Consider the following 22,953-nt stretch of genomic DNA (forward strand, 5'->3'; position numbering starts at 1 on the left):
CAGACAGAAAGTAACTTCTCCACAGTGAACCATCTTGGAAGTAACCCACCCTCATTACTGGCTAACTTAATAATAGTTATACACAAAACTCAGTTGATTAGGAACATTTTCACAATATGGGGGGAGGGATATATTCTCCACAAAGAATCGTCCGAGTAGGAATATCTACACAAGTGACCAGCATCTGTGTGCTATGTTCTGCAGTAAATGTCTTAATAGAAAATCATGTTAAATATTAAACTTTTCCACCCGTATCTCGCATTTACGACTGAGAAAAGTTAAAGGTGTTCGTGGTTCAGGTGTTCTTAAAGAAACCACACGATGCTCAGTTAATTTTCCAGGCCTTTTTTTCATGTGGTTTAAGTTTACGTCGAGTGCCTTTCAACAGCATGGATAACTACACCTCAAACATCTTAAAACTACATCGTGTATAATTTCAGGCTATTTTTTTTCTATTTAAAATACACATATTTGATTGTATGCTCAAGAGTGAGCTATAAACACTAAATAATAACATACAGATTTCACGTCTTTTAAAAGAAGTTCAAGAAGTTCTGACCGACTTTTGACCCTAATGCCCTTTCTAAACTCAAAAATGTTTTAGCCAAAAAGATCTCGTGATAATTTAGACTCAACAGTGTAAGATCATAATTTACAATGTTTCGACCCATAAGTTTGGGTTTGATAAATATCACTTTTATGTGTCATATGTAACAACGTGTGTTTCTAAATCCAACGTAGCTGTATAATTGTCATATGTAACAACGTGTGTTTCTAAATCCAACGTATAATTAACCATTCTGAAGAGGTGCGATATATGTTGCACCTACAAATAACACAGTTTCTATTTTGCACCTACAAATAACACAGTTTCTATTTTGCACCTACAAATAACACAGTTTATATTAGTTTTCTTCATTCAAAATCCACTTCCATATTTGGTTCTTTCATTTACAAATTCAACTGCTTGCGCTCACTTTCAGCCCTCGGATCTAACCCGTATAACCCAAAACAAATGCAGGTTTCCGTCTACAACTGTCATTACGTAAAAGAGTACAATAGATGTGTGGCATAAGTCGTAATTACTTTAGAATATTATAATATAAGCTTTCCAATATTTTGTATTGGATATGCCAGGGGACTAAACATTTGGTTTCGTTAGACGTTGAGAGCACAGAACAAATAGTGCCTTGTATAACCATGTGCTTAACAAAACACCAACTATTAAGTCAACCCTTTCTTTCAAGACCAAAGAGATTCAGTGATTTAGGTGGGCATACCACAGAACATATATTTCTATCTTAACTTGCCAAACTTGAAACTATTTAACATAAACTGGTAAATTGATAAAATTTCCATTTATTTATGAGAAAAATTTAGAAACAACATAAGAATCGTTGTCATGGTTATTGGCCTATACAACTACTGAGTGCTTGCTAACTTTTTTATTATTACTTTAGTTTTTATTTATTTATTAATATATATTTTATAAAACAGATGACTTACATGATAGACAGGTCCGTATTAAGCAGCATTCAATTAAGACGAATATCAGAAGCGATAGTTTCGTATTTCTTGTTCGTTCCTTCATGTTCCTGACAGAACCAAAATGGCGAATGAGATTTAGCTGAGACGTATGTATATATATATACACACACGCACACAAAGGTATATATATATATACACGTATCCATGTTTCGTGTGTGTGTATATATATTATATATTAGCAAAATTTCCAGTCGTGAGAAAAGATTCCTCCTGCGGTATTAGGTCTCTAAACATATCAACCCATAATTTATAAGATGTAAGTGATTTCACAGTTTGGCCATTCTTGTTCACACCACGCTAAATGTCAACAAAGAGTACCACACATCAATCAAAGGGTTTAAACGAAGAGCACGAAACGCGAAGATAAAAACGATCGGACAGATCAATAACGCAACGTTTTTTTTCAGTGTATATTTTTTATTACGATTTATATGATTGAATGAACGAGAAACATTAATTCAACAAAGTCCAGATACAAGTGGCAAATGAAAACAAGTTGATATTGTTTGTTTTTTTACATTTATTTCCCTGTGTGTTGTTAAGCCTAAAACTAGCACAGTAAGCTATCTGTAGTGCGATTACCAAGAATATTCTGACCTCCACCATTTTTAACGTTATAAGACCTGAAACATGTCAGTGGGATGGGGGTGGAATGTTAATGTATTTGAAAGACGTGACCCAACACCACTTTCTCACCACTAGCTTCTCGCTTCCGCCTGGCGTGGCCAGGTGGTTTAGGTACTCGACTTGTAATTTGAGGGTCGCGAGTTCAAATCCCCGTCAAATCAAACATGGTTGCCCTTTCAACCGTGGGTCAATCCCCACTATTCGTTGATAAAAGAGTAGTCCAAGAGTTGGCGGTGGGTGGTGATGACTACCTGCCTTTTCTTCAGTCTTACACTGCTAAATTAGGGACGGCTATCAGAGACAGCCCTCGTGTAGCTTTGCGCGAAATTCAAAAAACAATCAATATACGAATCCAGCAGTTAGAATAGGTTTTCGTGAAATCCCTATGTTCCCCTTAGGGGTGAGGAGAAACTTTACACATTTCTGTACATTCCAGGATCGAAACCATTCGTTTGACACCATTTTGAAGTAACTATGATAGCGATTTCGGATAAGTTATGTGGCATACAAACATTGAATCTTATTATATTAAATACTTTCTCAAGACCAAAAAATATTAAGATACTTAAACATTTTTCTCCAAAGCCAGCGGTTGGAATGTTCATCTAATGTTTCTATAATTATAATAGTTTTGCGCCGAGTGTTAAAGGTATGTATTTAGAGATATTGTAGTTTCAAAAACTTTTAACATATAAAGAAATATGAAAATGTCTAACATGCAGCATATCGTCACTGATTTTGTGGTTAAATCAATTAAAGTTTATAAAGAAAATAACTGTAAAAATTAGGTTTCACAGTTATTTAAACCGAATGATGGTAAAATGATTTGCCTGTTTATAAATAAGAACAGAGCTACATACTATAAATATCGGAATCCAATTATTAGCGTTATAAAACCCTAAACCTGCCATTCAGCCACTTGATAGGATCTTCTATTTCCTGTGGTGAATTTCAAAAATGTAAAGCAGTAGACTTACCGCTGTCCAATCAGGATATAAAGTGATACAAATTGTGGCTTTCTAAAACAAGGGTTCTTCAAAAGTTAGGCCTAGCAAGGTAGATATATACTTCACATTGTATATTTTAGCTTTCCTAACGACAGTTGAAGTAACAACATGCTAACCAGTTAGTAAATATTTGAATATTAAATTTATCATACAGATCTTATTATTTAACTGAATATTATTATAATATGAAGTATATAGTGTTTAATATACAATATATATGAAATAGAAGAGCCAAAAATATTGTCATTGTAATTTTCATTGTTATTTAAAAAACAAAAAGAAAATCGGGACAGATCTATCTAAATCAAACTCAACTAGCCATTATTAGTAGAAGAACTTCGATGATATTACTGGGAGAAGAGCAGGGGCAGAATGAACCATTTAAATACCGGACAAAATCCTGATTCATCTGCAATAGGTGGCGCTTGGGTTAACGAGTTGTCTGATAGTATGCGACTGCACATGAGTTGCGTTTAATTCTCTCGCTAATCTAAGCCTAATTTTTATACTGATAGCACCAGTACAATATGTAATTTTTTATCTAAATAATGCACTAAAAACACAGTATTAACACGAACAAAGAAAGCAATATCCTACAACCATAGTAAATTATCTGGCTTTCTATGATATAAATGCCTTTAAAACATTCAGTTGAGCCTGTCAATGTGAATACCACGAAATTAACATTCCACAGACAAAATAAAAAATATACAATACTCAGTACTGAAAATACGTAATGTAATACGTCATTTGATAGATTAAAACTTTAGGTTTGTGTTGGTTATAAATAATGTAGTCTAAATAGGTCAGAGAGAACTACTTCCAAGAAAAGAAGTGACAGGTGGGGACAGGAAGAGGTTTTGATTTTTTTGGTTTATGACTCCGTAAACAAACAACATTGAAGGCTACACACAATTGTACTTTTCCTTGGTAATATTTATATTATAATAAGTGATTTACTTTAAGTTTCATTCTTCTCAGAATGGTGATATTAAAGAAGCAGAGAGACCTGGAGAACAAATGTCACAATTCTCGTACTAATGGAGACTGGAGATTATTTTAAAGTATTTCCTAATAAGATCTTAAAACTTTTATAATATAAAGTGTGATTTATAGTGATGTGAATATCATTCATATACATTGATAACAAATTACTTTATTTAAAGTTTTTATGTAACTAAAAAAACAACAACTAATATGCGCACTTTGACCAACTCATTGTGACAAAGTAATAATTTCCCCGAAAAGAGATCAAAGGCCGCCTGAAATGAACACCTGATTTAACCATTCGCGCCATCATACAGTAGTGTGTTGTCTGGCGGTCAGGCAGTAGATACTAAATGGCGTCCTATAAAGGAAGCTTAACGTTGCAATTTATACGGTCGTGATGTCAGTAAAACGTGCGTACACCATGACTCACGAGACCGTTTCAGTTCTACGCTTTCAATTTTTAATTAACCAAGAGGTAGGTAATTTAGTAAACATTGTTGTGTAGAATACGTAGTCTCTATCAGACTCGCGTTTCACGATTTTTTTTTTTTTTTGTCCAGTACGCAAACATTCAGCATCTTCCAATGTTCTAACGCATGCACATGCAAAGAAATAAAAATATTGGTTTGTTTTGAATTTCACGCAAAGCTACACGAGGGATATGTGCGCTAGCCATTCCTAATTTAGCAGTGTAAGACAAGAGGGAAAGCAGCTAGTCATCATCACTTCCCGCCAACTCTTGGGCTACTCTTTTACCAACGAATAGTGGGATTGACCGTAACATTATAACACCCCACGGCTGAAAGGGCGAGCATGTTTGGTGTGAGGGGGATTCGAATCCGCGACCCTCGGATTACTAGTCGAGTGCCTTAACCAACTGGCCATGCCGGGTCTAAAGTAAAAAGAACACGTCAGAAACATTGTGGAAAATACAAGTATGTGTAGATGTATATTTGTAATATATAAGTACAAAAATACACAGGTAATAAAATGAAAAATAAAATATACTTTTATAGAATAAAACAAAATCAAAACCTTTAATTGTCATCAATTGATCGGTTTGTTTTCTGGCTTGAAAAAATGAGGGTTTGCTCCAGACGTCGTCAAGTTAATAAAATATTACCGTAGTTTTAAATGTAATTTTTTTTCTCTAAAAGTATAATTTATGTCTAATATGCGTGTATTTGACAGTGTGTATGCGTGCCTATGCGCTTTTAATTTTGGTTGGTTGGTTTGGTTTTTGGAATTTCGCACAAAGCTACTCGAGGGCTATCTGTGCTAGCCGTCCCTAATTTAGCAGTGTAAGACTAGGGGGAAGGCAGCTAGTCATCACCACCCACCGCCAACTCTTGGGCTACTCTTTTACCAACGAATAGTGGGATTGACCGTCACATTATAACGCCTCCACGGCTGGGAGGGCGAGCATGTTTGGCGCGACTCGGGCGCGAACTCGCGACCCTCAGATTACGAAGCGCACGCCATAACGCGCTAGGCCATGCCAGGCTCCGCTTTTAATTTTATTCACTATGTTTCTTTGGTGATACGTCTACACTGCAGGCCCTCTCCTGGTTCGTCCACTTTTGTATAATTTAAGGTATAGATGTCGCTAGATGCTTCAAAGATTCTGGGATCGGGCCCATAGGCGTGAGAATTTTCGGCGTTCCAGTGTCATATCGATCATTGGTTTCTATTCTGATTTTTCAAGAGACCAAGTGAGGAGTCGGGACACCGGCTTCGTGTGCCAATACCTAGCGACACCTGTGATTTACTGAAAACGTTATATAAATAATTACATCGTTGTCAATTTATTACTTTTACAAAATATTGTAATTATATTTCCTTAGCTTAAATAAGAAAACAGTGGTCGTAAAGCTATTTTATCTATGATCTGTCTGTCTGTACGATAGAGGATTCGTACTATAATAATAATTAGAGATTAACAGGATGTACATGAAACTTTCATTTTTTTTCTGTTAAAAACTGAACTATTGTAGTCGTGTTTTTTTTCAATTTGTGCAAAACTACACAAGGGCTATGTGCGCTAGCCGTTCCTAATTTAACAGTGTAAGACTAGAGAGAAGGCAAGCTAGTCATCACCACCCACCGCCAACTCTTGGGCTACCCTTTTACCAACAAATAGTGGAATTGACCATTACATTATAACGCTCCTACGGCGAAAAAGATCAAAATCATGTTTGTTATGAGGAGAATTCGAACCCACAACCCTCGAATTACGACTCGAGTGCCTTAACCACCTGGCCATCCAGGACCATCCATTTTAGTCAACTCCAAGCAAAAAACAGTGCCGCGGAAACAGTTAGTAAATAAAAACACAATTCTCTATTTGTTCTTTTTTCATAATTATTTTCCTCCCAGAGGCTCAACAGCCTCTTGAATGCTGACAACTTATTGTTTTCGTCAGTGGAAGAAAGAGACTACACACAGTTCAGACCTTGATATTGTTATTGTGTTGTTGTTACGAAAGGAACTATTTCTTCAGTAACCAAATACTTCATAACACATCTTTCATCTCTGTTGTTTTAACGTGCCCATATTACGTAAGAACACTCAGTTCTATACAGGTTTTAAGGACGCTCGACCCGTAATCTGAGGGCCGAGGGTTCGAGTCCACGTCCCACCAAACATGCTCGCCCTTTTAGCCACCGGTACGTTATAATGTTAAGGTCAACACCATTATTCATTGGTAAAGAGTAGTCCAACAGTTGACGGTGGATGATGATGACTGGTTCCCTTCTCTCTTGTCTTTCACTGCTAAATTAGGGACGGCGAGAGCAGATAACGATCGTGTAACTTTGCGCGATATTCAAAACAGGAAAACAGTTCCATCGAAAACGCACTCCATTAATTGATAACGAATATAACTAATATTGAAGTTAAATAAAATGCGTGAGTGGAATCTATAATAAAATAACCTATCTGTACATGTGTGTGATCGCATTATTTTCAACAGTTCAACAGTTCAGTAGAGACCTGAAAGTGTATGTCGAAACGTTGTTCTCTGCTTGTTAATAAAAGTATTAATACCCCTATCAGCAGTTCTAAAATATGTGGCCCGACATAGCCAGGTGGATAAAGCAGTCGACTCGTAATCTGAGGGTCACGAGTTCGAATCCCTCTCACACCAAATATGCTCTCCCTTGTCAGCCTTGTGAGCGATATAAAGTGACGGTCAATCCAACTACTCGTTAATAAAATAGTAGTCCAAGAATTGGTGGTGGGTGGTAATGACTAGCTGACTCCCTTCTAGTCTTCCACTGCTAAATAAGAAACGGCTAGTGCAGATAGCCGTCGTATAATTTTGCACAAAATTCAAACCAAACTGAGGTACATTTTTATTTCGAAAGACCTGAAACTTTGCACGCACACTAACGGTATGCACCTAGTTATTATTTTTTTTAGATTTTACTCAAAATATTTTGGCCAATTTTTTGCCTGTAGTCCTCAATCCCCATAATTGTGCGTTTTGGACATCTCTTGAAAAGCATCATTTTTTCACCAAATGAATTATGTGTGAAGGTTTACTGACATAAACTGTTGAGAAAAAAATGATAAGAAACCAAACAAAATTAGCCACATCTTTTGAAATATTTTAACAAAAATAAACAGAACTCAATATGGTATTGGGCCAAAAATATCCTATATGGCCAAAAAAAAAAAAAAAATAGATTGAGCGTGTGGCTCAAAGGAATGAAATCAAAATTGGCGATCAAACTGGTAACTACACTTATCGTATTTTATGGCAAATATTCATTCACTAATTACATATTTTATTACACCCGCCATCATGGCCTAAGTTGGACAAAAACACACATTCAATCTTTTTTTGGTCACACATTTTTCACACCTAATATGTTTTGGTTGTTAGTATATGTGTATGTATATAGTTATTTAATATGTTGAAATGAAAGTGAAATTTGGTGAAACGAAAAAAGTGTGAAAGGTTGCTGGTTGCAACTTGTTTCAGTATTTGGTGGATGAAATTGTATAATATTAAAGGTATATATATTTTTATTTTTTTATAATATTTGCGTCCGTGAATTTTATGTTTGTAATGTGCTTTTAAAAATGCACACTCTTTAGTCAGAGGCAACACCGTTACTTGGCGTTGTTTGAATTTGAGATCGTAAAGGCTTAACTGTTTAGCAGTTGTAGAAGTAGTATCAGTAATACTATAACAACGCTTGTTGTTCTCTAATTACAACTAAAAAGGGGGGAAAGTCAAACTAGTAAAATTCAAAGCATTTATGTTGTACTAACATAAATAATAAATTTTGTACTTAAAGTATAGTTTAGTGGATTGGTGCAGCTTAACTGGAAAAGATCTACACGTGTTCCTTGTCTTTATAACTTATAAAAATGTAAGTTATATTTCCATTTCTGCTATAAGGCCTAATACTGTGTAAAGTATGTACTAACTGAAATCTATGTTATTTAAAATTTCTCAATACCTTATGTGTGAAAAATAATGACAAAAGACTTTCACAAAAATAAGGGTACCGTGAACTTAAGCCTGAAAATGCCAGGATATTAAATAAAAAAAAATTGATGAAAATCTCCCCTACCGTGTTGTATCTTAAAATCAGCATGTGCATACAAACTAACCTGTTTAATCAAATTATAGGAATGTTTCATTAGTCTTGGGCAGTAATCTTAATTACTGGCTAGTAATTAGATATAGCTGTATTAAATTATAGGTTATATGAAATAACTTTTCACAAACAGAATATTATAATTTTATTCAGTATTAGTGGTTGAAAAACCCTTTCTGGAGAACTATAGTTTAATATATATTCTTAAATTTTTGTTACCAGTTTATCAGATAAAGTACTGTTAATCTTTTGTTGTTGCAAAGAATGTGATCACCCTGATATTACAGACTGTTGCCACTGGTGTGCAGCTGAGGTGAAACTATGTAACTGAGCCACTATAAAGATCAAATCTATATTACTACTAATAGCCTGCAGCTGAGGTGAAACTATATAACTAAGCCACTATAAAATCATTTTATTTGTTTGGTGTATTGGCCTTAAAGGTGTTGCTTTGACTGAGAGGATTCATTACAGATATCTTATATTCCTAATGAAGACATAAAGGTGATGTTAAACAAGTATATAACTTGTAAGAATCTCAGAAGGCCACACTTCCTCCATTTATTTCTAATTATGCTCTATTCATAGTTATTCATTAGTGATTTATTCTAAAGGTAAACAACATGTGGTTTAACATTTGGCAAGGACAATATAGGCTGAAGTTAAGACGATTGTTATCTTACAAATCATGCCCCGCTAGTACAGCGGTAAGTCTACGGACTTGCAACACTAAAATCAGGGATTTGATTCCCCTCGGTAGACTCGGCAGATAGCCCGATGTGGCTTTGATATAAGAAAAAATACATCTTACAAACTAGTTGCTATCCACAGTGGTGGAGATCAGTTGTATTAGAAGGGTTTGAGATTTTCTGAAAATTAAATAATTTCAATGTTTACTCTTCTCGAGGAAGGATATACAAAGATAGCTGTGAATGGCCAAGTAATTCCTTTTTGTCATGTTATGGTTAAACATGTATATCACAGCTTTGTGAAGCTTGGATATAAAGTTGACTTGTACAAAGTGAAAGGTAATAATAAACAATATTCTTTTTATTAGAGAAATTTGTCAGTTTTTTTCCTTCCAAGTGTCTGGTTTGAAACCTTCATAGTTTGTTATTTGTATCAAACACGTGAATAATTTCTTGAACTGTAATTTGTTTACTATGAACCTTGGAAGTGGTAATACTGTTTACTTTATAGGATTGTGGAACTTGTGTGCAGACTATAATTACATTTAAATGGTTTCAGTCAGTTATGTTTATAGTTAATAAAAATGTAAAGATTTTTGTTAAAAAATTATCAAGTTTGTACTCAATATATATATATATACTTTAGAAAAATTAGTAAATCACAGTGATCACAGTTGGTCAAAAAAGGTTCTGGGTGTGGCAGTACAGAGTGTATTCAGTTTTAACTTGTATCTAAACAAACTAAGTTCGATTATAGTTTTACGGTACATTAATTGAAATTTAAATCAGTTCAAGTATATACAGCTTTTAAACTACCTTAAAAATATCTTTGTCGTGCGGGTAGCTTTTAATTGTATGATATTGATATGTAATTTCTTATCACACTACCAAACTGGTTTCTCTAGAACAGTTATGGCTGGACGAACTGCCTGGTTGTTGACTGATACAGGTAGAAAAGTTTGCGGTGCGGGTGTTCTTGTGCTCTCTGCAGGAAGTTTTGCTGCATATGTAGCTCAACATACAGTTTTCCTGGACAAATATAAAGATCTAGTTCAAATGTACAGGTGAGTTTACATTTTTGACCCAGAGAAAAATCAAACTGTATGGAGTGTATTATCAACATATCATGCAATTATACATTACATTCTTGATGAAATTTCAGCCGTGCATTTTACCAACATAAATATTAGGTACATTTAATCTTTGGCTTTTGTCTATGTCAAAAAAATAATTAGAAAAGTCCTATTACAGAAATGATTTAACAAATGATTATTATTTTATATTGGTAACTGTTCTCTGACAATATGATAAACTTGTAAAATTCTTTACTTTGTTAAGTTAAAAACAGTGTTCATTATCAGATCTCATTAATGTGGTAATTGTTATTCTTATTAAAACTGTTATAATAAAGGGATTTATTGAACTAATATGCGAGATAAAGTTATAAAAAAAATAAAGTGTAGAAATGTAAAAGTTCTGGACTGCAACCAATAGAGTTTTGTGATTAAATTAATCTTGCAGAAGTAACCAACCAGTTGAAATTAGTGTTTCTAATTATTACTGTTTGTGATTATTCAACTAATTAATTAATGAGCCTGACAGCTAATTAATCATGAGATTCCACTCCACCCTCAGTTCTAACATCCAATAAATGTGGTGATTTTACTTCTGAAATCAGCCTTCAATTATAAATCTTTTTTGTAAACTTTAGACTGTACGAGTAAGTGATATACTTTCTCCTGTGGAAATGAATCCCACACATTCTTTGTGTAATTAGAGATACTCACTAATTTCATGTTTCTGGTTGTTTTTTTCAAAATTTAAACTAAACTATGATTTTTTCCCTATTTGATATTTTCTGTTTCTCTCAGTAAACCAACCAATCTTTAGATTTTCAAATAACTTTGTTTTTCCCAAGTCAGAGAACCTATACCTCAACACTATCTTTCCACCATCAGAAATAAACCAAAACACTGTAGGTAAAACTAAACATAACATTTCACATCACTGTACAAGAACTACTAAACTAAACATAACATTTCACATCACTGTACAAGAACTACTAAACTAAACATAACATTTCACATCACTGTACAAGAACTACTAAACTAAACATAACATTTCACATCACTGTACAAGAACTACTAAACTAAACATAACATTTCACATCGCTGTACAAGAACTACTAAACTAAACATAACATTTCACATCGCTGTACAAGAACTACTAAACTAAACATAACATTTCACATCACTGTACAAGAACTACTAAACTAAACATAACATTTCACATCACTGTACAAGAACTACTAAACTAAACATAACATTTCACATCACTGTACAAGAACTACTAAACTAAACATAACATTTCACATCACTGTACAAGAACTACTAAACTAAACATAACATTTCACATCACTGTACAAGAACTACTAAACTAAACATAACATTTCACATCACTGTACAAGAACTACTAAACTAAACATAACATTTCACATCACTGTACAAGAACTACTAAACTAAACATAACATTTCACATCACTGTACAAGAACTACTAAACTAAACATAACATTGTCAGTGCTTAGTAAAATTCATTCTTACAATAACATTGTCTAAGCGAAAGATGAAATAAGAGTTTTGTTACACTAATGTATATGTTCTAAGTTATGTAAGATATTAATATAAACATAGCACATACAAGCAAGTGTAGAGTATTAAGATTTTAATAAGATCAACACAGTGTACACGTAATCCAGTGTGCTTTTAAAATATCAACATCAACAGTGTGCATGTGATCCAGTGTGTAGTTAAAATATTGACGTCAACAGTGTGCGCGTCACCTAGTGTTAGTTTAAATTATCAACATCAACAGTGTGTACGTGTCCTAGTGTTAGGTTAAAATATCAACATCAACACAGTGTGTACGTGTCCTAGTGTTAGGTTAAAATATCAACGTCAACAGTATGTACGTGTCCTAGTGTTATGTTAAAATATCAACATCAACACAGTGTGTAGTGTTCTAGTGTTAGGTTAAAATATCAACATCAACACAGTGTGTACTTGTCCTAGTGTTGGGTTAAAATATCAACGTCAACACAGTGTGTAGTGTTCTAGTGTTAGGTTAAAATATCAACATCAACACCGTGTGTACGTGTCCTAGTGTTGGGTTAAAATATCAACATCAACACAGTGTATAGTGTTCTAGTGTTAGGTTAAAATATCAACATCAACACAGTGTGTACGTGTCCTAGTGTTATGTTAAAATATCAACATCAACACAGTGTGTACGTGTCCTAGTGTTAGGTTAAAATATCAACAACAACACAGTGTGTACGTGTCCTAGTGTTGGGTTAAAATATCAACGTCAACACAGTGTGTAGTGTTCTAGTGTTAGGTTAAAATATCAACATCAACACGGTGTGTACGTGTCCTAGTGTTGGGTTAAAATATTAACATCAACACAGTGTGTAGTGTTCTAGTGTTAGGTTAAAATATCAACATCAACACAGTGTGTACGTGTCCTAGTGTTATGTTAAAATATCAACATCAACACAGTGTGTACGTGTCCTAGTGTTAGGTTAAAATATCAAGCGTCAACACAGTGTGTATGCGTGTCCTAGTGTTAGGTTAAAATATCAACGCCAACACAGTGTGTATGCGTGTCCCAGTGTTAGGTTAAAATATCAACGTCAACACAGTGTGTAGTGTCCTAGTGTTAGGTTAAAATATCAACGTCAACACAGTGTGTACGTGTCCTAGTGTTAGGTTAAAATATCAACGTCAACACAGTGTGTAGTGTCCTAGTGTTAGGTTAAAATATCAACGTCAACACAGTGTGTAGTGTCCTAGTGTTGGGTTAAAATATCAACGTCAACACAGTGTGTAGTGTCCTAGTGTTAGGTTAAAATATCAACGTCAACACAGTGTGTACGTGTCCTAGTGTTGGGTTAAAATATCAACATCAACACAGTGTGTACGTGTCCTAGTGTTGGGTTAAAATATCAACATCAACACAGTGTGTACGTGTCCTAGTGTTAGGTTAAAATATCAACATCAACACAGTGTGTACGTGTCCTAGTGTTAGGTTAAAATATCAACGTCAACACAGTGTGTAGTGTTCTAGTGTTAGGTTAAAATATCAACGTCAACACAGTGTGTACGTGTCCTAGTGTTATGTTAAAATATCAACGTCAACACAGTGTGTACGTGTCCTAGTGTTATGTTAAAATATCAACGTCAACACAGTGTGTAGTGTCCTAGTGTTAGGTTAAAATATCAACGTCAACACAGTGTGTAGTGTCCTAGTGTTAGGTTAAAATATCAACGTCAACACAGTGTGTAGTGTCCTAGTGTTAGGTTAAAATATCAACGTCAACACAGTGTGTAGTGTTCTAGTGTTAGGTTAAAATATCAACATCAACACAGTGTGTACGTGTCCTAGTGTTATGTTAAAATATCAACGTCAACACAGTGTGTACGTGTCCTAGTGTTAGGTTAAAATATCAACGTCAACACAGTGTGTAGTGTCCTAGTGTTAGGTTAAAATATCAACGTCAACACAGTGTAATGCGTGTCCTAGTGTTGGGTTAAAATATCAACGCCAACACAGTGTGTGCGCGTGTCCTAGTGTTAGGTTAAAATATCAACGTCAACACAGTGTGTATGCGTGTCCCTAGTGTTAGGTTAAAATATCAACGTCAACACAGTGTGTAGTGTCCTAGTGTTAGGTTAAAATATCAACGTCAACACAGTGTGTAGTGTCCTAGTGTTGGGTTAAAATATCAACGTCAACACAGTGTGTAGTGTCCTAGTGTTAGGTTAAAATATCAGCGTCAACACAGTGTGTATGCGTGTCCTAGTGTTGGGTTAAAATATCAACATCAACACAGTGTGTATGCGTGTCCTAGTGTTGGGTTAAAATATCAACATCAACACAGTGTGTATGCGGTCCTAGTGTTAGGTTAAAATATCAACATCAACACAGTGTGTGCGTGTCCTAGTGTTGGGTTAAAATATCAACGCCAACACAGTGTGTAGTGTTCTAGTGTTAGGTTAAAATATCAACGCCAACACAGTGTGTACGCGTGTCCTAGTGTTATGTTAAAATATCAAGCGCCAACACAGTGTGTATGCGGTCCCAGTGTTATGTTAAAATATCAACGCCAACACAGTGTGTAGTGTCCTAGTGTTAGGTTAAAATATCAACGTCAACACAGTGTGTAGTGTCCTAGTGTTAGGTTAAAATATCAAGCGTCAACACAGTGTGTAGTGTCCTAGTGTTAGGTTAAAATATCAAGCGTCAACACAGTGTGTAGTGTTCTAGTGTTAGGTTAAAATATCAACATCAACACAGTGTGTACGTGTCCTAGTGTTATGTTAAAATATCAACGTCAACACAGTGTGTACGTGTCCTAGTGTTAGGTTAAAATATCAACGTCAACACAGTGTGTAGTGTCCTAGTGTTAGGTTAAAATATCAACGTCAACACAGTGTGTAGTGTCCTAGTGTTAGGTTAAAATATCAACGTCAACACAGTGTGTAGTGTCCTAGTGTTAGGTTAAAATATCAACGCCAACACAGTGTGTATGCGTGTCCTAGTGTTAGGTTAAAATATCAACGTCAACACAGTGTGTACGTGTCCTAGTGTTAGGTTAAAATATCAACGTCAACACAGTGTGTACGTGTCCTAGTGTTGGGTTAAAATATCAACGTCAACACAGTGTGTAGTGTTCTAGTGTTAGGTTAAAATATCAACGTCAACACAGTGTGTATGTGTCCTAGTGTTGGGTTAAAATATCAACGTCAACACAGTGTGTACGTGTCCTAGTGTTAGGTTAAAATATCAACATCAACACAGTGTGTAGTGTCCTAGTGTTAGGTTAAAATCAATACAATATACTTGTAAATTTGTATGGAGGTTTAATTCAAATTAGTAGAGAATTACATTAAAGCCTCAGTTTGGACTAAATTCTTAGTTACGTTGTTTTAAATTTATTACATGAGCAGACTTGTTATAATCAAAAGATTGATGTTTGAATATAGTGAATCAGTTATTTCATGTTGGTGTTCTTTATTACAGTATGGGAGTTGGCAAACCTTTGAAAAAGGAAATAAGTGAAAGAGCTGAGAAGGTGATTTTTGTAATAAATTATTTACTACTTTAGTTCACAAACCAGCTTCTACTATTACAGGAGTGAGTTAAGTCTGTGTTAATTAGGATATGCTAGTGTTTGTCATATTTTAGATCAGAAAGTGTGTGTGTGAATATTAGTAATGAAAATGCATGAGCCACACTTTACTTATAATTACAGCATTACAAGGAGTTAGTCTGACATTTATAACAGCGTACCCAAGTGGGTTTAAGCTTTTTAAAAATTGACCCATGAGTGTTTTACCTCCCTCCACTGAGACCGTTTGGACCATTCTTGTCATTAATGTTGCTACTGGTTACCATGATAGTAATAGTTGATTATTAACCTGGCCTAATTCTGGTTTGTAAATGAGGTATGAAACTGATAATAATTATATATCACAGGTTTAATTTATTAATGCAAGAACATTTGTTCATGCAGTTTGAAAATATTAATACCAAAGTATTACTAAGAAAGTGAACATTTGAACAGCTAATACTAACTTGTTTTCTGACCAGTTATAAATCGTAGCATCTCGGCTAATGCTGTACATGTTTTGGCCTGATGACCCTGGTACCTGCACAGGGTTTTATTGGCAGCAAATACAACAGATAGTGTTTATTGCTATATGTTTGTAACCCAACATCCACAATGGTCAGTAAAATTCAAGATTTTTGAAAATTATTGTCTGAAGAACAGTACAACAAATGCTTATTCAAGTGTGAGGTTAATACATTAATATTAGAGTATCACACACATAAATCATGATAGGACGAAAGTGAAAACAGCTAGTAATAACAAGTTGTTCATGTATTGGTGGAGATCAAGTTTTGTGAGAAAAATTTTAAAATTGTAATTTTTTTTTGTACTGTGTGCATCTATATGACTGATTATTGTTTTCCCTATTGATAATTTGTGCAACTGTGGTGTGTTTTATAAGTTTAAGTATGGTGGCCGTGAGTCACACTTCCCTCGTAACTGTTACTGCAGTAAACACAATCGTTAATTAACGCAGCTTCTTGAGGGAATTTTTATTAACAATCTGTTCTTGTTTTGCAGGTTCTTGCAGAATGTAAACTAACTGATCGGAAAGTGGTTTAGTGCGGTTTTACAGTGTTTGGATTTGACACTTTCCATGCTGGTAGTACGCATTACACCAAAATGGGAACAATAATTGGTTTGCCCAATCATTTTAACTATAACAGTAAAGAAGAAATAGATCACTCAAAAATACAAATTTACAACAATTCAGAGCCTAAATGGAGATCAGAAGCTGGACAGGAGCTCCTGGATTCTCTTATTCTCTCGGAAAATGCACAGAAGTTTGCTATTGCGAGAGAAATTCATTCTGGAACAACAAGTTATATTTATGTTTATGGAGCTTTATTCTCTCTAAGCATCAGCTCTTCTTATTGTTTAGGAAGTGCTTTAAGTACAAAGTACAGGATCAGATTGGCAAGAATGCCCATAAGACTAATGCTGTATACTCTGTGTGGTTTGTTAGGATTTGGTGTGTTTATTACACTGAAAGACAGCATTACTCTATACTGGGACAAATATGCTGATAAGATGGCAGCACTAACTGGAAATGGTTATATAGAAGGAGGGATTGAATATTACCAGAAGGTTCTTCAAAGAAATCGTGCTCTTAGACACCTGATGGGAAATTATGGAAAGAAAGTATATACAGCCACAGGTAATGATGAATTATTGCTTAGGACTCCCCATCTTCCTTATACAAACAGGTTGGATTTTCTCCACGAACTGAAAGCAGATAAGAAGCTAGCAGAGGAACAGTAGATTATAGTTTTGTAGAAACATTTCTAATTAGCCTGAATGAAAATGTTTAGTATATTTCTTTGTCACCACTAGAGGTAGCTTTCCTAGATTTTCCAACAGAACCAGGCTGTTTAAGTGATGTTTAAAAAAACTACAGTATTGGCCAGTTATGGGGTGATCTCAAATACAAGGCAACTCCTAGTTTTAGAAACCATGAAAGGAAAAAATATTTAGTGACAATGTTCTTTGTTTCTGGTGTGTGAAATCAATACTTAACTGAATAGCCACCAGGTGGATTAGTTGGTGTGCAAAATCAATACTTAACTGAATAGCCACCAGGTGGATTAGTTGCATTAACTTATGATGAGTGAATATCTGATGTGTTGGTGGAAGCTACCTGGATATCAAGGAATATTACAAGCTAAAGGAAGGGGCCTGCAGCTAGCTGCAATTATAAATTTTAGAGCCTAATTATTAATCAAAAACATTGCTTTATATTTGGGCTAGTGAGGTATATGGTAATACAGAATAGTAGCACATATTAAAGCAACTTTAAAAAATGATAAGAACAGAAGCACAATCTGTGGTAAATACACAAAATTAGCAACCCTGAATAGAAGACCATAGTTGCTGTGAGGTGGTCAGATGTCCAAAATCCTATGGTAACATCAATAATGTATTTAAAAAAAATTTTGTGATCAGTGAGAAACCCTTATCTTCAAGCTCTCCTTTTCAGTTTCTTCAGTTATATACTATTGACAGAAACAACTAGTTACATATTTTACATCAGTTCTAACTTGAAGGGTTAAATGCATGTTTTCCATTACCCACAAGTGTTACTTGTCTGTTTTTAAAATAATTAAAAGATTGTTAGATTTATATGAGAGTTTGAACAGTGAATAGCATATTATCATAATAATTAAAAAAACATTTTGTAATAAACAGTTTTCATTTAACAATCCTAGGGAGAAAGTGTTTTGTATTTTGGGCATTTATTAAGTAGAATCTTGAATACTTATCTTTCTATTTGCAACATTCATAATTTGAATACATTAATGTAGTCCAGTCATTACAAAATGTGTTTTTTTAAGCTTACCGTGTTCCTTCTTTCAAAGGATATTCATGGTCGCTTAACATGTTTTATTATTTAAACTGTTAACAACTGGTATTGATTGTTTTCAAACACTTTAACTTAAAACATATTGTTCATGAAAGTGCTTTATTACCTTGTATACCAGCAGAACACAATACTGCCTTTTGTCACGTGTAAATATGCAACTTGAAACATCCAAGGTACAGCTGTCGTAAGTACAACAATCACAGACATTGTGAATGTATAGGACCTTCAGAGCTTAAATGAGAGAAATACACGTGTACATCCACTTGTCAAATTATAAGTAGCGATAATTTAAACTTTCATACCTCCAAGAGTTTGCAACTGTGAAGGTACCATCCATTAATTCGTATGTAAAGCACATAATGCAGTTTCTTTCTGGGTCTGTTAAATCATAAGAAACCGAGTTTGTTACATACCAGTAGTTTGTCTCATCGTGTGAGCTCCACAAATCCATACAATTACCACCCTCTATCCTGCACTAGTCTTCCAACATTATTATAACACATCATTCACCGACTACTTCGATGTCTGCTACTTGACACAATTTATCTTCCATCTCCATAGTGACCCCCAAACTTAGTGTCTGTCATAAACTCAACTTATTCACACCTTATTAACTGAATGTAGCTGGAGTGTGTCGTAATGCCAAAATCAGTGTTATGTTAAACAACCAATTTTATTGGTACTAGTAAAACTTATAATAAGAACCTAAAATGAGAAATTGTTGGAGAAGTTCATGAACAAACATACTTACTCTTCCTATAAAATGAACCTTATTAAAATTAAAGTTTTAATTTAAGACATAAGAAAATAATTATCATTCCTTTAGGATAATCAGAGTATAGAACTGGTGATCACTTTCCAGCATCTGTGAACAAGAAAATCCAGTTTAATGAAATGAATTATTCCTTTTATAGCAAAACACACCAGTATAACTTAGAATTTTAAGAGGGGGCTGGATATTACCTGGTAGTTATCGTCCCAATTTTAAATGACAGTTTGTGTTCTATTACAATAAAATTCTATTAAATATGAGATAGAAGTTAATAGTAGGTACTGTTCAATAGCTTCCTGCCCTCTAATGTATCAGTCCAAGGGTAGAAATAGCTACGTGAAGATAGCATTATCTACAGCTTATATAGTTTCATAACTTAATCAGTAATGTACTTGATAAGCTGGTAAAAGAATGAACTTTTATCAAGATAAAAAACTTGTATTAACTTATTTTCTTGTATATATAGAGAAGTATATTAACAATCATTCCATAAATTATCAGTAGCTTGTTGTCTAACTTTTAATGAACACTTAACACAAATATCTCCAACAAACAGGTTTGATATCCATGTTAAGAACAGCATATATACACCATTGTAGAGCTTTGTTCTTAAATTGAACAATGAGGCAGATTGTATACTTTCTTGAAGTAATGTTACAAGTTTGAAATAAAATATACAGCATAACAGATATACAAGAAAATGTAATTTGTAAAAACAACATAGAAGTTAGCAGGCCTACTAGTTTACCGTGTTTTCAACAGCAAGTGACAAGTTTTAATCTGGGTGAAAAGGAACCTTTATACATTATGCTTAAGTTGTCAAGACTTTCATTTTGAATGCTGTTGCTCTTCCAACATACAAATGAGATCTTTTGTACTTGATTTTGTTAGCACGGAATTAAGACGACACTGATACGTTGAGTCTTTCACGTCGCTTCTTTCATTTTGAAGAAAAAATAGGAAGTCTTGCTATGTTGAATAAACAAAATATACGTTACCTACTGTTTCACCTCTTCACAGGAGTAGTTAAAAATACACATTGCAGGCACAGACTATAAGACTTCTACTACTTGCATTGTGCGGTGTATTTTAATGTATATGCTAGCATTTATAAATCAAACTACATGTATGCTACTTATAACAAATTATACAATCTTTAGTATATTCTGAAAAAATAAATTGTAGGTAATATGTTGGCATTATTTAGAATAAGGAATAAGGAAAAGTGTGGTGGTCATACCACTGGTGGTATGTGGAGCTAATGTTGTGTGGTACTCATACCACTGGTAGTATGTGGAGCTAATGTTGTGTGGTACTCATACCACTGGTAGTATGTGGAGCTAATGTTGTGTGGTACTCATACCACTGGTAGTATGTGGAGCTAATGTTGTGTGGTACTCATACCACTGGTAGTATGTGGAGCTAATGTTGTGTGGTACTCATACCACTGGTAGTATGTGGAGCTAATGTTGTGTGGTACTCATACTGCTGGTAGTATGTGGAGCTAATGTTGTGTGGTACTCATACCGCTGGTAGTATGTGGAGCTAATGTTGTGGTGGTATGTGGAGCTAATGTTGTGGTGGTACTCATACCACTGGTGGTATGTGGAGCTAATGTTGTGGTGGTACTCATACCACTGGTAGTATGTGGAGCTAATGTTGTGTGGTACTCATACCGCTGGTAGTATGTGGAGCTAATGTTGTGTGGTACTCATACCGCTGGTGGTATGTGGAGCTAATGTTGTGGTGGTACTCATACCGCTGGTGGTATGTGGAGCTAATGTTGTGGTGGTATGTGGAGCTAATTTTGTGGTGGTATGTGGAGCTAATGTTGTGGTGGTACTCATACCACTGGTGGTATGTGGAGCTAATGTTGTGGTGGTATGTGGAGCTAATTTTGTGGTGGTATGTGGAGCTAATGTTGTGTGGTACTCATACCACTGGTAGTATGTGGAGCTAATGTTGTGTGGTACTCATACCGCTGGTAGTATGTGGAGCTAATGTTGTGGTGGTATGTGGAGCTAATTTTGTGGTGGTATGTGGAGCTAATGTTGTGGTGGTATGTGGTACTCATACCACTGGTGGTATGTGGAGCTAATGTTGTGGTGGTACTCATACCACTGGTGGTATGTGGAGCTAATGTTGTGGTGGTACTCATACCACTGGTAGTATGTGGAGCTAATGTTGTGTGGTACTCATACCACTGGTAGTATGTGGAGCTAATGTTGTGTGGTACTCATACCGCTGGTAGTATGTGGAGCTAATGTTGTGTGGTACTCATACCGCTGGTAGTATGTGGAGCTAATGTTGTGTGGTACTCATACCGCTGGTGGTATGTGGAGCTAATGTTGTGGTGGTACTCATACCGCTGGTGGTATGTGGAGCTAATGTTGTGGTGGTATGTGGAGCTAATTTTGTGGTGGTATGTGGAGCTAATTTTGTGGTGGTATGTGGAGCTAATTTTGTGGTGGTATGTGGAGCTACTTTTGTGGTGGTATGTGGAGCTAATGTTGTGGTGGTACTCATACCACTAGTGGTATGTGGAGCTAATGTTGTGGTGGTACTCATACCACTGGTGGTATGTGGAGCTAATGTTGTGTGGTACTCATACCACTGGTAGTATGTGGAGCTAATGTTGTGTGGTACTCATACCACTGGTAGTATGTGGAGCTAATGTTGTGTGGTACTCATACCGCTGGTAGTATGTGGAGCTAATGTTGTGTGGTACTCATACCGCTGGTAGTATGTGGAGCTAATGTTGTGGTGGTATGTGGAGCTAATGTTGTGGTGGTATGTGGAGCTAATGTTGTGGTGGTATGTGGAGCTAATGTTGTGGTGGTACTCATACCACTGGTGGTATGTGGAGCTAATGTTGTGGTGGTACTCATACCACTGGTAGTATGTGGAGCTAATGTTGTGTGGTACTCATACCGCTGGTAGTATGTGGAGCTAATGTTGTGTGGTACTCATACCGCTGGTGGTATGTGGAGCTAATGTTGTGGTGGTACTCATACCGCTGGTGGTATGTGGAGCTAATGTTGTGGTGGTACTCATACAACTGGTGGTATGTGGAGCTAATGTTGTGTGGTACTCATACCACTGGTGGTATGTGGAGCTAATGTTGTGGTGGTACTCATACCGCTGGTGGTATGTGGAGCTAATTTTGTGGTGGTATGTGGAGCTAATGTTGTGGTGGTATGTGGAGCTAATGTTGTGGTGGTATGTGGAGCTAATGTTGTGTGGTACTCATACAACTGGTGGTATGTGGAGCTAATGTTGTGGTGGTATGTGGAGCTAATGTTGTGGTGGTACTCATACCACTGGTGGTATGTGGAGCTAATGTTGTGGTGGTACTCATACCACTGGTGGTATGTGGAGCTAACGTTGGGGTGGTACTCATACCACTGGTGGTATGTGGAGCTAACGTTGTGGTGGTACTCATACCACTGGTGGTATGTGGAGGTAACGTTGTGGTGGTACTCATACCACTGGTGGTATGTGGAGCTAACGTTGTGGTGGTACTCATACCACTGGTGGTATGTGGAGCTAATGTTGTGGTGGTACTCATACCACTGGTGGTATGTGGAGCTAATGTTGTGGTGGTACTCATACCACTGGTAGTATGTGGAGCTAATGTTGTGGTGGTACTCATACCACTGGTAGTATGTGGAGCTAATGTT

The 22,953-nt window shown here is 35.6% G+C and overlaps 2 protein-coding genes and 1 long non-coding RNA gene across 21 annotated transcripts in view; 2 read left to right on the plus strand and 1 right to left on the minus strand.

Annotated features, from left to right (window-relative positions):
* The window catches only part of LOC143234563 (papilin-like), a 196,160-nt gene that overhangs the window by 48,101 nt on the left and 125,106 nt on the right, over positions 1-22,953 (minus strand). Inside the window, exon 1 of one of the 18 annotated variants that reach the window (XM_076472026.1) lies at positions 1,507-1,656. The exons of the other annotated variants lie outside the window; for them this stretch is intronic. Coding sequence (XP_076328141.1) covers positions 1,507-1,591 — 85 coding nt within the window. The 5' untranslated portion in view covers positions 1,592-1,656. Of the gene's footprint in view, positions 1-1,506; positions 1,657-22,953 lie in introns of those variants that run through there. 18 annotated transcript variants of the gene reach the window in all.
* LOC143234571 (uncharacterized) lies at positions 8,066-18,340 on the plus strand. Of its 2 annotated transcripts, none has more exons than XR_013018712.1 (4): positions 8,066-8,189; positions 10,377-10,535; positions 15,551-15,602; positions 16,662-18,340. It is a non-coding gene; the product is annotated as an uncharacterized LOC143234571 (long non-coding RNA). The 2 variants fall into 2 exon arrangements; XR_013018711.1 differs by lacking the exon at positions 8,066-8,189 and adding an exon at positions 8,265-8,551.
* Positions 16,741-18,340, plus strand: LOC143234567 (transmembrane protein 177-like). Its single transcript, XM_076472029.1, has 2 exons — positions 16,741-17,672; positions 17,721-18,340. The coding sequence occupies exon 1, from the start codon at positions 16,764-16,766 to the stop codon at positions 17,400-17,402; it is 639 nt and encodes a 212-aa protein (XP_076328144.1). The 5' UTR covers positions 16,741-16,763; the 3' UTR covers positions 17,403-17,672; positions 17,721-18,340.

Source organism: Tachypleus tridentatus, chromosome 12 (assembly GCF_004210375.1).
Source record: "Tachypleus tridentatus isolate NWPU-2018 chromosome 12, ASM421037v1, whole genome shotgun sequence".
Classification (NCBI taxonomy): Eukaryota; Metazoa; Arthropoda; class Merostomata; order Xiphosura; family Limulidae; genus Tachypleus; species Tachypleus tridentatus.